At 33.0% G+C, this 17,889-nt stretch overlaps 1 protein-coding gene across 1 annotated transcript; it reads right to left on the bottom strand.

Moving 5' to 3' along the window:
* Positions 1-6,405: 6,405 nt before the first annotated feature.
* On the bottom strand, positions 6,406-7,074 carry LOC139495388 (uncharacterized). The gene has a single exon (XM_071283694.1). It carries the CDS (start codon positions 7,072-7,074, stop codon positions 6,406-6,408), a length of 669 nt encoding a protein of 222 aa, XP_071139795.1.
* Positions 7,075-17,889: the final 10,815 nt, after the last annotated feature.

Here is a 17,889-nt window from a genome sequence, read left to right as displayed (position 1 = left end):
TATCAGTTTCAAAAGTTAAAGAAAATGTGCGACCATTAAACGTGGACCTTACCGTATTGTTGGTGGAAAGACGGGGACATGTAAGTCATTTTTTGGCATGACACTTATCGATAGAAGGGTAACCACGATTTTTATTGTTAAAAATGTTAGCGATGGTAGTATTTTTAGATAACCGATTTTGAAGATTGAGACGTGTGGATACCCTTTGAACAAGTTTAGTATTTAGTAATTTTCCATTTCTAAGCTTCATAATTGTTTTGTTAGTGAATTATATAATAAAGGAGCAAAGATTGGCGTCCAGAATATGAACCAGCATACAATAATTGAAGTTATATAAAATGGATAAATTTGTTCGGCTAAAAATGTCAAACGCTATCAGTATTAAATAGTAGAATGGGGCTGAAAATTGAAATACTACTTTTTGATAAATATTCCTAAAGTAATGAATTAGGGCAGTTCTCGCTCGGACACACACTCCATAATCTAGTATATTATAAGAGCATAAACCTGAAGCACGGGGAGGCACTCTACTGCCTCCACACGGCACTAAAGACAAACTCTGTAAAAAATAAAATTGAGAATGGAAATGGGGAATGTGTCAAAGAGACAACAACCCGACCAAATAAAAAACAACAGCAGAGGGTCACCAACAGGTCTTCAATGTAGCGAGAAATTCCCGCACCCGGAGGCGTCCCTCAGCTGGCCCCTAAACAAATATATACTAGTTCAGTGATAATGAACGCCATACTAATTTCCAAATTGTACACAAGAAACTAAAATTAAAATAATACAAGACTAACAAAGGCCAGAGGCTCCTGACTTGGGACAGGCGCAAAAATGCGGCGGGGTTAAACATGTTTGTGAGATCTCAACCCTCCCCCTATACCTCTAACCAATGTAGTAAAGTAAACGCATAACAATACGCACATTAAAATTCAGTTCAAGAGAAATCCGAGTCTGATGTCAGAAGGTGTAACCAAAGAAAATAAACAAAATGACAATAATACATAAATAACAACAGACTACTAGCAGTTAACTGATATGCCAGCTCCAGACTTCAATTAAACTGACTGAAAGATTATGATTTCATCATATGAATATCAGGCACAATCCTTCCCGTTAGGGGTTTAGTATCATACCATCATAACATATATGAGAAGAACATAACCCGTGTCATGCCAACAACTGTTTTTAGAATAAATGTGTTTAGTTCCGATGCAAAGACCTTATCAGTGACTCAATATTAACGCCAAAATATGCAATCTTTAATGACTTGACAACAGTATCGTAATTATATCCCTTCTTAATAAGTCTATTCAAAGGTTTTGTAAGTTTCTGAGGTGAATACTGACACCTTTGTGCTTTATAAAGAATATTACCATAAAAAATTGGATGTGAAATACCTGAACGTATTAGAAGTCTGCATGTTGAGCTATATTTACGAATGATGTCTTTATACCGATGATAAAATTTAGTAAATGTTTTGACTAGTTTGTGATATCGAAAACCCTGGTGTAATAATTTTTCAGTAATACATAAATTTCTCTCGTTAAAATCTAAAACATTGTTACATACACGAGCGAATCGTACAAGTTGAGATATATAAACACCGTAAGATGGTGACAAGGGAACGTCACCATCTAAAAACGGATAATTAACGATAGGAAATGAAAAATCATCCCTTTTATCATAAATTTTAGTATTCAGCTTTCCATTAGTGATATAGATATCAAGATCGAGAAAAGGGCAGTGGTCATTGTTAGTATTAGCTTTATTTAAAGTAAGTTCAACAGGATAAATTTCATTAATATACATACTGAAGTCGTCATTATTGAGAGCCAAAATATCATCCAAATATCTAAAAGTATTATTAAATTTGTTTATCAGATGTTGTTTCGAAGGGTCTTTGCTTATTTTTGTCATAAATTGTAACTCATAACAGTACAAAAACAGGTCCGCAATAAGTGGTGCACAGTTAGTCCCCATTGGAATTCCGATAATCTGACGATGTACGGAATCCCCAAAGCGAACAAAAATGTTATCTAGTAAAAATTCAAGGGCATATATAGTATCAAAGCATGTCCAATTAACATAGTTTTTTTGTTTATTGCTACTAAAAAATGACCTAAAAGAGTTTGAACATATATATTCACATTCTGATTTTTTGAATGCCCATTTAATTAGGTGTGTGAATTTTTTCTTAATGAGAATGTGAGGCAATGTGGTATACAGGGTAGAAAAATCAAAACTTTGAACAGATTCAAAATCACCAATATAAGCATGCAATTTATCAAGTACTTCCAACGAGTTCTTGACACTCCAAAAGTAATTTATTCCACTATTTTCGAAGGCCTTATTTGAACAATTTATTATCAGGTTTTTAATTGTACCAAGTGTGCTGGTAAGAAGAATAGACAATTTAGTAGTTGAACAATGGCTTGAAGACGAAATAAATCTATATTTGTAAGGGGTTTTGTGTAGCTTCGGAAGCCAATACATAGCAAAACATTTATCAAGCCAAACAAGTACAAAGTTGAAGAGCATTGAGGACCCGAAATTCCAAAAAGTTGTGCCAAATACGGCTAAGTAATAATTTTATATTTACGCCAGACGCGCGTTTCGCCTACAAAAGACTCATTAGTGACGCTCGAACCAAAACACGTTAAGTACGTAGTTGAAGAGCATTGACCAAAATTTCCTAAAATGTTTGCCAAATACAGCTAAGGTAAACAATTGTGTTGAAATTCTAAGGTATGAAATTATAAAGTATAAAAAAACAATTAAATAACTGTGTCAAGAAAGAAAAACAAAATTGTATAAAGAACCTCTACAGGCAAAACACGTGTGCAATAATGAAAGACAAAGGATGTATAAATATCGAGCTATTCCAAAATGGAACTAAAAGTACCAGGTTTTTAATTTGTACTATGCATAGACAAAACAGCGATTTAAAAATGGCCATACTTACGGCATAATCCACATGCTTTTCTTCAGTGCAATTTTAAATCACGATCGTGACACACAAGAAATACAGATCGGTATATCATCATCTAGACAAGCTGTGTTAGTACTGGTTGTACTGAAAATACTTGATGTACCGTCTGCAAAAAATGATATATAGTAAAATCGATTGACGAATTTTTTAATCAATTTAAAACAGCGAATTATAGTAACATTATCGTATACTAGTCCAAATGCTAGCTTCAACAATTCTTGTCCTGCAAGACATTTTTCTTGGATTTAAAAAAAAAATTATACGCAATTTGTCAACGGATACGTGCAGTAGTAAAAATTGATTAAATTGCTAAAACAGATTGATTATTCACTTCCGGTTACAATTGTTTCAAATTTATTTCTAAAGAAACGCGCTTTTTGCTATATAAAACGAAACAGTAAATTTAAAAAAAAACCAAAACAAACCAAACTCCAAGGAAAATTAAAAAAAAAAAGAAAGAAACACAAAAGCAAAATCAGAAGCTCAGTGTTTAACAAATCAAACGAGTGGAAAACAACAGTTTTGTTCTTGAATTGAAACGGGTTTTTTATTATGTATAAATGGGGTATCAAATATGGTTTTATAACTAGCTCAACGTCTTTTGTGCATTAAAGTTGTATATAATTGCATTATATCGCCAAATTGTGTGCAAAACAAGCGACATAATAAGTTGAAATGTCAACAATTGGGCTACAGCAGCCAATCAACATTGTGTCAAAATTATGAACTATAAAAAACAATTTAAAAACTATGTCAACAAGAAAAATAAAATGGCATAAAGACACTCTACAGACAAAACACGTATGGACAAATAAAAGACAAAGATGAATAGATATCGAGCTATGCCAAAATGACACTAAATAGTTATCCAAAGTATCAGGCTTAAAATTTGACACCAGGCAAAGAAAAAAAGAGCAGCGATTTGAAAATGTCAAGACTTTCGGCATAGTCCGCATGTTTGTGGCAGTATAATCTCAAATCACGATCATGGCACACATCATATTTTGTTGCCAGATCTTTACATATTGTTGTATTACATCTAGACAAGCTATGATTGTATTGATTGTACTGGGAATACTGGTTGTACCCCCTATAAAAAAAAATCTATTTAAACATGTTAAATGTACTCAGCTTAAAATTTGATACACCAGACAAGCGTTTCGTCTGCATAAGACTCATCAGTGAAGCTCGGATCAAAATAGTTAAAAAGCCAAGGAAGTATAAAAGTATAAAATAAAAAGCCACTTGTATTTTTGTCCATCTGATGAGTTAAGCCTTTTTCAACTGATTTTTATAGTTCGTTCTTATGTTGTACTGTTATACCACTGTCACAGGTTAGGGGAGGATTGGGATCCCGCTATCATGTTTAAACCCACCACATTATTTATGTATGTGCCTGTCCCAAGTCAGGAGCCTGTAATTCAGTGGTTGTCGTTTGTTTATGTGTTACATATTTGTTTTTCGTTCATTTTTTTTTATCTAAATAAGGCCGTTAGTTTTCTCGTTTGAATTGTTTTACATTGTCTTATCGGGGCCTTTTATAGCTGACTATACGGTATGGGCTTTGCTCATTGTAGAAGGCCGTATGGTGACCTATAGTTGTTAATGTCTGTGTCATTTTGGTCTCTTTTGGACAGTTGTCTCATTGGCAACATATCACATCTTCTTTTTTATATCATATAATGTTGAAATGCATTGGGAACCAAACATTTCAAATAATTGTACCAAATACGACTCAGATGCTATATGCCTGGAGATAAAAAAAAATCCTTAGTATTTCGAATAATTTCTACTTTTTCAAACAGTTGTCAATACACGAAATCTATACTTCAAGATGATTATGAATTATTTGTAAAGTTGATACAGAATATTTATGATGACGTTTTATTAAGTCCGAGCAGCAACTGCAAGCTCATCAATATCGAGTGAATTTGGCAATGTGTATTAAATATGGAGTTAAATTGGTATATTTTTTATTAAGGTTTATGTACCCTTCTGTAGCCATTTTTGTACGAATTTTTTAAACATCAACTGTATCAAAACTACAGATATAATGAATAATAGAGACAGGCCATTTTAACATATACTAGGGGGAAACTTGATGCAAAGCATTATTATTTACTGTTGCATTGCATTTAATAGAAAAAGAGTACTTTGTGGCAAATAAACCAAGATTTTTATAGAAAATCCACAGCCTTTAATAAAGAGATTTTTGTTATAAAATTTGAAACATAGATTACTCACTTGGTTTTCTATGATGTGCTAGTGTTTATTTTTTACAAAAAGTTCTAACCAACCTGTAAATTCAAAAATACCTCGTGCAGAGTAACTTAAGTCGAGCGCACCCTAAAAGGTGTACTTGATTTGGTCCATATTATTATTTGTTCTAACCAATAACTACATTAATAAACTTATTTTAAGGAAATCAATGCTAGCACTGCATGCAATAATCCTATATCTATCGGTCATCAAATTGCCAAATATGATAGTACAAGGATCAAGGCTGTGGATTTTCTATAAAATTTCCATATGTTTAGCATTGAAGCAACAGAAGGGTACATAATCCTTAAGTGTGGAAAGATTTATAATTTTAAGATAAAAATCATTTCGTTTGTCATAGATTTATTTGTCTGAAAATGAGGCAAATGAGCCGTGTAGGTTGTTTCTTGAATTTCTAGTATTGGAGAATATACTATTAGAACCAAATCAGAAAAATAAGTAATAAGATAAACTATGACACAAAACCACAAACTACAATGAGACAAGAACTAACGGACTAATGAATTCGACAAAGCACTTTAAAATTACGCCATGAATTAATATCGCCAATAAAACAATTTCTAGCTGTAATTCAGTAATTTTGAACTATACTATAAAACTATGTAAAAAGTACGGAAAAGCCGTATTGTGGATTATGATAAAACTATCATAATATTTCCATATAACTTTTAATGAATGAAACTCTATCGAGAAACTAAATAATATTTTTCAAATAACAAAATTAACTAACCTGTAAATATTGCTTAAGCATTTAAGCGTCAGCAGTGAAAGGCGGCTATTCAGTTAATGAAATACTAAATCTCTATATATAAATAAGGCGTACATATATTTTCCCGCGCTCGTGTACTACTGTTTTATTCTATTTAAATCGTTCAGGTGTGTAGTGACGTGTATATGAAATTGTGCAGTGACGTATATTAGAAATGTCGTCAGTCTCAGTCAATCGTCATAATGAGTATGATGAAACAGAAAATAGAATGAATTTATGAATGAAATAAATGAACTGATGAATAACCAATCAACCATTTAATAATACACATAAATACGACGGTGACATATTCTCCCACCAAAAAAAAATCAGCCCTGTGTTTTTCCTCGTTTAACTCTGCATGAAAAGAATTCTGGATAATTCAATTCACATAAAAGGAATTAAGCTTGAAAAGCATATCTTTCCATAAAGCTTCATCAAATGATATTCTTTCAACGGAAATTCCCTTTGTTGTCCATACAACAAAGTCTACCAATGGTACTTCATACAATGCCATTTGTCCTTGAACTTGGAACATATATTTATGATTTCCTTTTAATTTTAACTCCCCATTCTCTAATTCACAGCAGAATTTTACATCAAGTGCACATTGCTGAGGCTGCCTCTTTCTCCAAGGTGTTTCATCCTTGTCTGAACCATAAGGGCACTTAATTTCAACTATGCCACAACCACAAACTTGACAAGATACAAAAGAATCAATACTGGCTCCAAGATATGGATAATTAGGATTCACAAGTAGACCTTTATTTTCCACTGTAATATTTTGACAAGTTTTCAGGTGATTAATTTGATATTCTTTAACTGCTACCCTTTCTTTTAAACGACCCCATTCCAAACTCTTAACTTTCAAATTTTGCTGTGACACATCATAATCTAGAATACGGCGAATTAAACAGTCTGGTTTGTCAGTTATTCTTTTGCAAACATCGCCAAATACAGAGGCAGTTGATAATTCTTGTCTGGCATTTATCCAGTTAATATTGATGTGTTGACCTCTTGTTGACAATTCTAACTGTTTTGATGTATCCATGGTGATGACCATATCATTTAAAAATGTTGAGAAAACATTTTAGCAAGTTTCAGACTTTAAGTCAAATGTATCACGGTACACAAATTGAGGATTGTATGTATCTAAAAATTTATCAATTGAGCATTCTGTCCTTCAGGTTTTATATAAAACACATGTGGGATAAATATCCTTTAGTCCATCTAATATTTCACTTAAGAACTCGTTTTCATCATTGTCACAAGAACTTGGTTTCTATGCTCCAGGATATGGTTTTACTTTATCAGTTTATATCTTTATCTGTTTTTGCAAATGTTATATCTTTGACTCTTTTTGGACGTGGTTTTCTTGTTATAGGTCTGGGGCGATCCCACTGACAAGCATCACTGGTTCATGATTTTTTGGTTTTCTCTAATGTATATAAAAGAGCACCAACATGTGCACAAAAAACAGCATCACCTGCCTTGCAATTGCAATGTCCAGATAAAATATACCCTGTCTTTTTTTAAAGACACACATGTAATGAGTAAAATGTGGACATTTGGCCAGAATTTCCAACTTGAACCTTTAGTCTCATTGATGGCAAGCAATTGGCCTTAAAATAACAATGATCACTGTCTACATCTATTTTATTATCAAATATATCATAAATGAAATTTTCATTGCACAATCTTTTTGCTTTAATCATGAGTTTATCAAAACTTATTATAGTCCCGGTTCAATGTAGGATTCTTTTGATAGTGAAAGTAGTTATCTACATCCTTTACTTGTAGAGGTGGAATATCAAGTGTGTCTATTTTTTTCCAATCATCTTTGAGTAATTCAAAATCCTGACTATTACATATGACTGCATCTATCCCATCATCTTAACCAGATTGTTGACCAGATGTCAATGCCAGTGGCGGATCCAGAACTTTTCCTAAGGGGGCCGCTGACTGACCTAAGGGGGGGGGGGGAGGGCTCTCCAGTAATGCTTCAGTGATTCCCTAACTAATCAACCAAATTTTTCCCACAAAAGGGGGGGCGGGCCCCCCTAGGCCCCCCTGGGTCCGCCTATGAATGCTCTATATACCCTGTTTACCAGAGTCCTTGGTTCCACTAATTTTTAAATTGTTTGCTCGAAGCCATTCTCTCAGATATGTTACCTTCCAATTTTTAAGTTCTTGCACAGACAGGAAGCACTCTGCATCTTCTGAATCTGAATCACTGGCATTCGAAATCTGAAAGGGATGAAGCAAATAGTAACCAGGTAAATATCATGTAGATTGGGTCTCATTGAGGTTTCAACATGACCCGGGATCAAATAAATTTTGTTAAGTTCAGATAGTAAACATTTATATAGCATAATCAGTGGAATAAAACATTTATTTTCCTTGGCCCGTGGGAGATATGAATATTTATCTTACCTCCTATACATTTCTAGGAATATGATTGGTTAAAAGCGTCCTCGTGGAAACCGTGTATATCTAATATCAGGTTAGTTGGGAGGCGGGGCTTATTTCATACACGGTAGTAGTGGAGTTGCGTCCCTTTATATTCCATATAAAGTAATAAGGAGGCGGGGCTTATTTCATACACGGTTAGTAGTGGTGTTACGTCCCTTTAGAAAAACAAAACAGTACTGAGAAAAAATCTTAAAGGTTTCAACAGACGAAGAAAGTGATGATAAAGTGAAATAAATTCATAAAACACATTTAAATATAACAGGTTGTCATTGTTGGCATCTGTTTTTTAGGATCAAAGGAAGTAGTTTCCATGTTAATGCTAACTGTATTGAAAACTTGCTCATTTTGATAGGTCACTAGTCTAAATTTTACACGTTAAGATCGTCGGTAAGATAAATTCGCTCTCACCCCATATGGAATTTACTGACCCCATATATACCGTATTAGGTCACTAGCACACTATGTAACGAATATTATCTTACCTCCTATACATTTCTAGGAATGTGATTGGTTAAAAGCGCCCTCGTGGAGACCGTGTATATTTGATATTAGGTTAGTAGGGAGGCGGGGCTTATCTCATACACGGTTAGTAGTGGAGTTACGTCCCTTTATATTCCATATAAGGTAGTAGGGAGGCGGGGCTTAATTCATACACGGTTAGTAGTGGTGTTTTAAAAGTCCCCTTATAAAATCGGTGCTGAGAAAAAAATCGTAAAGGTTTCAACAGACGAAGAAATTGATGATTAATATTGAAATAAATTCATATAACACATTTAAACCTCACAAGTTGTTATTGTTGGTATCTGTTTTTGTAGGATCAATGGAAGTAGTTTCTTAATGCTAACAGTATTGAGGACTTGCTCATTTTGATAGGTCTAAATTTCACACGTTAAGATAGTCGGTAAGATAAATTCGTTACATAGTGTGCTAGTGACCTAATACGGTATATATGGGGTCAGTAAATTCCATATGGGGATTCGAGCTTCGCTCTCACCCCATAAGGAATTTAGTTACTGACCCCATATATACCGTATTAGGTCACTAGCACACTATGTAACTAATAGTGTTCACCCTAAAAAAATAATATTTCCCTCGTGAAATATTAATATTCTTAGGTGAACAAATCTTCACATCTGCCTCAGGCACAGGAAATAAATGTACAGTATCACCCTTATTGAAAGTCAATTTTTGTGTAATGTTATAGGTTCAAAATTTTAGTGTTTTAAAATTACTTTAGTCTTTATATACATGTAGATAGAATATGAGTTATTAGGTATGCCAACATTTTTTTGAAAGGGGGGCCTGCTCAATTCATGCTTCAGTGATTCCCTTTATAGTCATTATTTTTTTCACTTTTGTTGAAGCAAACAAATCTTGTTTGTTTTTATAGAAGTGTAGGGGGGGTGATCATTTCATATTCCCAATGCATGGCTAACAATAGTTGAAAACTGAGCATATGACCAGTGGCGGATCAAGAACTTTTCATAACGGGGGCGGGGGGGGGGGGGGGGGGTCAACAGCCCAGAGGCAAATGAATTATAGAATTTTATATAGATTAGACCTTTGGTTTTCCCTCTTGAAGGGTTTCACACTAATAATTTTTCGGGCCCTTTATTTTATAGCTTGCTGTTAGGTGTGAGTGATAGCTCTGTGTTGAAGGCCATACCTTGACCGACCTATAACAGTATAATGGTTTACTTTTATAAAGTGTTAATGTACTTGGATCCTAGACATATAAATTATCAAAATATTTGGCTATAAAGGCAAACTGAAGTTGAAGAACGGTAACAACAGATTTAACATTTTTCCTATCTTAAGGCTCCGTGTTGACATTTGTATCATTGGTACTCGTACCACATCTTCTTACATCTAATGACTCATGAACAATAAAAGTGACGCCACTCAATATCGAACTTCATAGATCTGTGTTATGGGGTAATAAGCATTGCGTATAAGGTTTATAACGTTTGATTGAGTTAAACTTATTTAAGAGAACGGAAACGAAAAATTAAGCATTTTCTATGTTTTTATAGGGACACGAATTCTCATAAACGGTAAAAGTGACGCTACCAAATTTCAATTTTATTTTGTGTTGTGTGGGAATATCTTCCAGGTTAGGGGGGTGGTGGGGATCCGGTATTATTCGGTATGTATGTGCCTGTCGCATGTCAGGAACCTGTAATTCAGTGTTTGTCGTTTGTTTATGTGTTACATATTTGTGTTACGTTCATAAATTTGTCCTTTTCTATTCTCGTTTGAATTGTTTTACATTGTCATTTCGGTGCCTTTTATGGGTGACTATGAGGTATGACCTTTGCTCATTGTTGAAGACCGTATTGTGACCTATAGTTGTTAATTCCTGTGTCATCTGATCTCTTGTGGAGAGTTCTCATTGGCACTCAAGCCATATTAGGTAAAGGGTGGGGATCCCGTTAATAAATTTAACCCCGCCTTATTCTGTATGTATGTGCCTGTCCCAAGTCAGGAGCCTGTAATTCAGTGATTGTCGTTTGTTTGTGTGTTACATATTTGTTTTTTGTACATAAATTAGGCCGTTATTTCTCGTTTGAATTGTTTTACATTGTCATTTCGTAGCCTTTTATAACTGACTATTGTGTATGGGTTTTGCTCATTGTTTAAGGCAGAATGGTGACCTATAGTTGTTAATTTCTGAGTCATTTGGTCTCTTGTGGAGAGTTCTCATTGGCACTCATGCCACATTTTCTTTTTTATATTGTGTATAAGTTTTGTAGTACTTCCCAATATTGGTTGAGTCAAACCAAATTTAGGAGAACGGGACTCATTTTTGGGATGTTCGGAAAGGACGGACAAGGGTAACACCTTATGCCTCTCTACTATGGCACCAACACAGAAGTTCTGACTATTGTGCTGGTAATACTCATCCCACTGGCACTTTCGTTAACACACACACACACACACACAATTTTATTATAAAAATATTTAATCTTAATTTTGATTTCTTTTTTTTGGGGGGCCGAATGATTATATGCATCCCCTTCACAAGGAGTCTCTTTGACAAATTTATTGTACATATACATTTTTGTAATATTTTATAGCTTATTTTCCAACTAATTAAAGCTTACAAACTTAATTAAATTGATCATCTCTTTCTTTTTATACATTGTGTATGTCTTTTAACATTTTGTTTTGAACAAAACGATTTGCTACATATACTTCACATGTATTTCCATCAAATCTGGCATTATTACAAAGCCAATTAAATAAAATTCAGTCGAACTTGAAAATAAATATGCAATCATTCAAATATATATACAAGTCGTTAACTGGTCAAGTGGCTAGATGCACATATCGTAGGCAAATTGAACGACATATCGTTTTAAAACTTCTAAAAATATTAACGGAAATAAGGGATGAGTAAAGAAAAATAAATGAAAACAGAACGACTGAATTAAATAAAAGGATGTTCGATATATACTGTATATTTCGATTTATTTTTAAAATCTAAACGATGCTTTATTTTTATCTAGTTTCATAATTAAAAGAGAAGATAAATACCTTACAGCTAGCTTCCGTTGCCGCCAATGCTGAAATGTTTAATGTTTTATTCGGATACTTGCGGTTATCTTCTCCAAGGTCAACGGGAAAATTAGAATGATCTAGAATAGAACCCAGATGGAACCAAGAAGTTGGGTTGCTATAACCAAACAACCCGGATGTTGAACCAGTTACCATGGTTTCGAACCAAAGAACCAAGGTTCAGAACCAAAAAACCCAGATGGAACCAAGGTTTAGAACCAGAGTGCCCGGATATAACCTAATTGCATTCAGAATTCTCTTGACTTTTTATACCTTCAACGTATTTTCCAAATCATTTATTTATTTAGTATCTATAATACTAAAATTACGAGGTCCAATTTGTCAGCCGTCATCACGTAAAAACGACGAATCAAAGAATTCAACTTTATATATAACTAATATAGTACAAAGGTGTAGATTAAAAATTACACCACTCCAGGCCCTTTTGTTTTCCACGTAATTAATATTGCCAATAATTAAGAAGTTCCGGGTCGAGTCCGATACCGACACCAATAGTATATTCACCTGTTACCGATTACCTTATCTGTACGTTCCGCATCTGACAGGCGCACCACCAAACGGTGTATTCAGGATCAATATGCTATATAGTATTACACGGGTCATAATCACAGGGTTGACACTACTTAATTGTCAAATTGTTACCTATTGTAGTATTTTAATCAGTTAGACTTTCTAAGATAACACTACGAATACTAAAAATCTGGACTAAAAGAAGGCGTATAGGTACAGTTTTCAATTTGTTAGCGGGCATGACGTAAAACAGCGAATCAAAGAATTCAATATTTATAACTAATATAGGACAATGCTGTTGATTAAAAAATACTCCATTCCAGGACCTTTTGTTTTCCAAATAATTAATATTATCAATAATTGATAAGTTCCAGTTCGACGGGTTCAAACAGAAAGATTTGAAAGCAGAGAAAACTGTGTATCTTATAATCAGCATGACTTTATCAGATGACAATACTAATACTAAAATAAATCTTGCGCATAGTTTAACTTATATACTTTAATTCAGTCGCGGACCCGCATTATACGGGTGTGTTCTAGTATTTATATATAATTTATGCGATTTATGTCTAAATAATCCCTCCTTTCGAAATATCCTTTTCAAAGTTGCCATGCTTATAATAACACCGTGAATACGGGCTAGGAATTCCAAGATTTCTGCATAACTTAATCCCAAACTAAAATAAAAACGACAAATAATATCTCGATCCTTCTTTTAAACCTAAAATATAAATAACATTTTTTTTTATCTACTAACTATCTAAGATAGATGACAGCTACATATCTGATCAAAAGACAAAAAATGTCAACGTTTTCTCAATTTTTCTCAATGAGTTCAATAGAAGAGTATGTTTGAAAATTAAAAGTAATGTTTTAGCAACTTTTAGAAAACATATGAATAGTCATATTAAGTGATTAAGTGATATTATTTGATATATATGTCGTGTACATTTTATTATTTTTTACAGGTTATTACTTGTACAAAATTTTCATACAAGTAATTACTCGTATGATGCCATCATACAGGTTATTACTTGTATAAATATAATTGTACAAGTAATAACCTGTACAAATTTTGTGGAGAAAAAAATAATAACTTGTACAACTCACTATCTTTCGTATTTTTTGAAATTTATATTGTGTTTGTTTTTCTGTTCTTATTTTCAAGTGTTTATCAGTATTAAGTTGCCTTAACATCATTACATATCTATTTGACGACTATTTTGAGACCCTGTATGAGCCAGTGACTTTGAATTTATTAGTAAATTTCAATGTTGACTTTACTGCTTAAGTTACTTTGATATGTACTACTTGTAATTACCGATCAGTGATATTGTGTATGGAGTTGCAATACAATCAGAACATCTCAGATAATTTCAAGCCGCTGTCAACGAAATTATTGTCTAGCAACATTGTACATGTATTAATAAGCAATGATGCTGTCCATCAGATTCCCTTTCTTAATTTTGTTTTTTGGGGTTGTTTTTTTTTTTGCTCTTTTTATTTTACACGATTAAACAAAAATTTAACTTTGATTTTTTTTAATCATTTCTTTTAAAAAATATATACCTGTTTTTTATGAAATTGAACAAATCTTAATCCCTCAGACCAGTGTGTGCTGTTGTTTTCGAGTGTCCAAGAAATTATTATACTCTTTATGCCAGCGTTTGCTCTTTCGACAGACCCCTGACTTTGAGGGTGACGTGGTCTACCATGCACTAATTTAAGCTCTGGCCAAAGGAGTTTAAGTTCTGTAATTACATTAGCCGTAAATTCCCTTTCATTATCACTTTGCAGTATATGTGGAGCTCCCAAAAGCAGAAAAATGTCAGTGAGTTGGTAAGCCACTTCAGCTGCTCTTTTTGTCTTTAAAGGGCGCAGTACACTGAATTTGGTTAAGTGGTCCTGGTAGTGCATGATCCACTTGTATTCTCCATCTGGACATGACTGATAGTCAACAAGGTCTACTTGACAACGGGAATTAAAGTCTGTAGAAGTGATAGAACGAACAACTAATTTTGTGGTTTCAGTACGACTTTTCTTCAAAATACACTGTTCACACATCTGAATGAAAATTCTGATAATTTCTCTGCTGATATTGGCAAATTGTTTTTTTAACTCCTTATATGTCTTGTGGATGCCCCCATGGCCAACTCTAGAATGTGCAGTTCTAATCAACGGATAAAGTTCATCTACTGTACAATAGTAAAAAAATTCGTCACCTTTGCGAATGAGTTTTTCAATGCCTGCTACACTCAAAACATCATATTGCCTTAAGAAATATCTTTAAAGAGCAGTCTTTTTGGAATTTAATTTTGCTTCCTTTACATTCCCAATAGTCTCTCTATATCTTTCACGTGTAAATATTGAACTATTAGAAGATTTATTGTCATCACACAATTTAATTATTTCATCATGAAATTTCTTTTCTATACTGTTTTCCATCTTAACACTTTAGTTTTGACTACTTAAATGAACAGTTTTGTTCATATATTTGATATATTGAATGTACTCACATATTGAGAGTTTATACCTTTAGGCAAAGTAATGAATTATATGTTAAAAGGGAAACAATTTGTTGTGAACTTCAAATAGGCCAAGGTAAAATAATGATTTGTACAAGTTATTATCTTTTTCTCCACAAAATTTGTACAGGTTATTACTTGTACAATTATATTTATACAAGTTATAACCTGTATGATGGCATCATACAAGTAATTACTTGTATGAAAATTTTGTACAAGTAATAACCTGTACAAAATAATAACATGTACACGACATATATAAGATGTAAAAATGTAATATGTATTTTACAACTAATCACTACCCTGAGTGATTAGTGGATTGTAACAGGGAACATCAGGAGGAGCTTGGACTCCTGAATAATATTGTAACAAGCCAATATTTGAAATAAATATTTATTTATGTTATTAAAAAAAAGATAAATGACAGCCACATAAATTTAAAAATCTGTTTATTCTCTAAATAAGTTCATTTATATAAAAACAAATAGGTTCATGAAATAACCCTTTAGTTTTTGTACGAAAGCTAATTCGAGCAACTTGAAACCTTTAAACGTTATTTCATTGCGACTAAACTCGATCATTTTTGCAGTTAATCGCGTTCCTTGCATATTTTGCATTTAAACCTGACATGCTGGACGCAATGAGTGTGCATATAAACGCAATGACTATTAATAAACAAATACAAATACTATATACATGCCATGCATCCATTCACACAAAACAAAAATATGATTATAGAAAGAAACATAAAGTATTTGGACTTAGTATTAAGCTTACCTTGTCTCTGTTCTCTGTTTACTTGTTGCTAATGTGCTTCATATCTTACGAAAACATAACCTCCGGTAATACCACGTCCTTGTGCACGTGTGGGCCTTTTGAAAGATTACCCTAAGTCGTTATAACAAGTTAGCTTAGTTGTTTAAACAAGTTAGCTAAGTCGTTATAATAAGTTAGCTAAGTTGTTTAAACAAGTTAGCTTAAGTCGTTTTAACAAGTTAGCTAAGTTGTTTAAACGAGTTAGCTAAGTTGTTTAAACAAATAAGCTAAGTCGTTGAAACAAGTTAGCTAAGTTGTTATAACAAGATAAATATGCTAAGTCGTTATAACAAGTTAGCTAAGTTGTTTAAACGAGTAAGCTAAGTTGTTTAAACAAGTTAGCTAAGTTGTTTAAACGAGTTAGCTAAGTTGTTTAAACAAATAAGTTAATTCGTTAAAACAAGTTAGCTAAGTTGTTATAACAAGATAAATATGCTAAGTCGTTATAACAAGTTAGCTAAGTTGTTTAAACGAGTAAGCTAAGTTGTTTAAACAAGTAAGCTAAGTTGTTTAAACGAGTTAGCTAAGTCGTTTAAACGAGATAGCTAAGTTGTTAAAACGACTTAGCTAAGTCGTGATAACGAGTAAGCTAAGTTGTTATAACGAGTTAAATTAGCTAAGTAGTTGTAACAAGCTCGCTAAGTTGTTTAAACAAGTTAGCTAAGTCGTTTTAACAAGTTAGCTAAGTTGTTATAACAAGATAAATATGCTAAGTCGTTATAACAACTTAGCTAAGTCGTTTAAACAAGTTAGCTAAGTCGTTAAAACGACTTAAAAATAAAACTCTACCCTGACACTAACCGGCTTCCGTAGAAAATACTTCTTGAGATCAGTTGTAAGTGGTTTTATATCATGCATGAAACAATAAACTAAAGTAGTTTTAAACACTGTTGGATAATTCATACACTGTACCAGAAAACTCGCACAATAAAAGTTATTAAATATGAACACAACCATATTTTTTTTTCTAATTTGTTTGCATTCAAAACAGTTTGACGGCAAAAGACGCAAATATTGCTGTAATAAATGGTCTTACAAAGTCTATTTAATATTTTTTTTGTGTGCTGTAACCATATGAAATGCATGTATTTTTAATGGTAAATGACTATAGAACTCAATCAGACTAAAAAAATGGAAATATATTGTTTTCAATGAGTGGTTATAGGTGGCAGGTACCAGTTTTGGTGTACCAGAACAATTGTGTCACATGCAGAGATATTGTTATAGTTAAGCATTGAGTATATAATTGCATCATGTAGACTGAAAAACTAAATGAATGTAAATGCTAGGCTATTGAACTACACAAGTAAGAAGTTGCATACACAGGTTGGGTATTTCCTTGGGTCCAATCAGAAGTCAAAATGGTGGTCTCCTCACTTGACGGCATCCAATCAAAGTGGGGAAAAAAATAATTTTTATGCAAACAAAAATATCTTGAGATTTTGATGGTAAGGATAGGTTCGGATAAGGGTCTAATTCACTGAATATCCTTTATCTCTTGCATTTTGCCTAAAATTCTTGTCGGCTTTTAGCAGGATTCTGCAAGTGAGAATTAGATTGGTATCAGAGCATCACATTTTTTGCCTTATTTGCAATGCATTTATAAATTTTAAAATCTCCATGCTGGACAGACACCCAAATTTAAAGGTTTTCTATATATTTACATAAGCACGCACACATCTTAGTTCCTTGAAAACATACATTTTATTTGTATATAAGCTTGAATGAATTTTCAAGAAAATAAATCATAAATCAATGAAATTCTAAAGATTGAATGTAAAATAACTGGTTTTTTCACGGTATCTTATACAATTTTACTAGCTGGAGGATAAGTCCAATAGTCCTATTCAGACAAAAAATAACAGCTTTTTCTGAAACAGTTTTTATAATTAATCATTTACTGCGAGACGTTTATTGCCAAATTTTCAGCGCTCGGGTTGGCAAAATTATTACGATTGGGTATA

The sequence above is a fragment of the Mytilus edulis genome, chromosome 11 (assembly GCF_963676685.1).
Source record: "Mytilus edulis chromosome 11, xbMytEdul2.2, whole genome shotgun sequence".
Classification (NCBI taxonomy): Eukaryota; Metazoa; Mollusca; class Bivalvia; order Mytilida; family Mytilidae; genus Mytilus; species Mytilus edulis.
This window is presented reverse-complemented; position numbering and strand designations above follow the sequence as displayed.

Excerpts from the sequence above, each read along its gene's own strand:
- LOC139495388 (XM_071283694.1), bottom strand. The coding sequence starts at position 7,074 with ATGGATACATCAAAACAGTTAGAATTGTCAACAAGAGGTCAACACATC.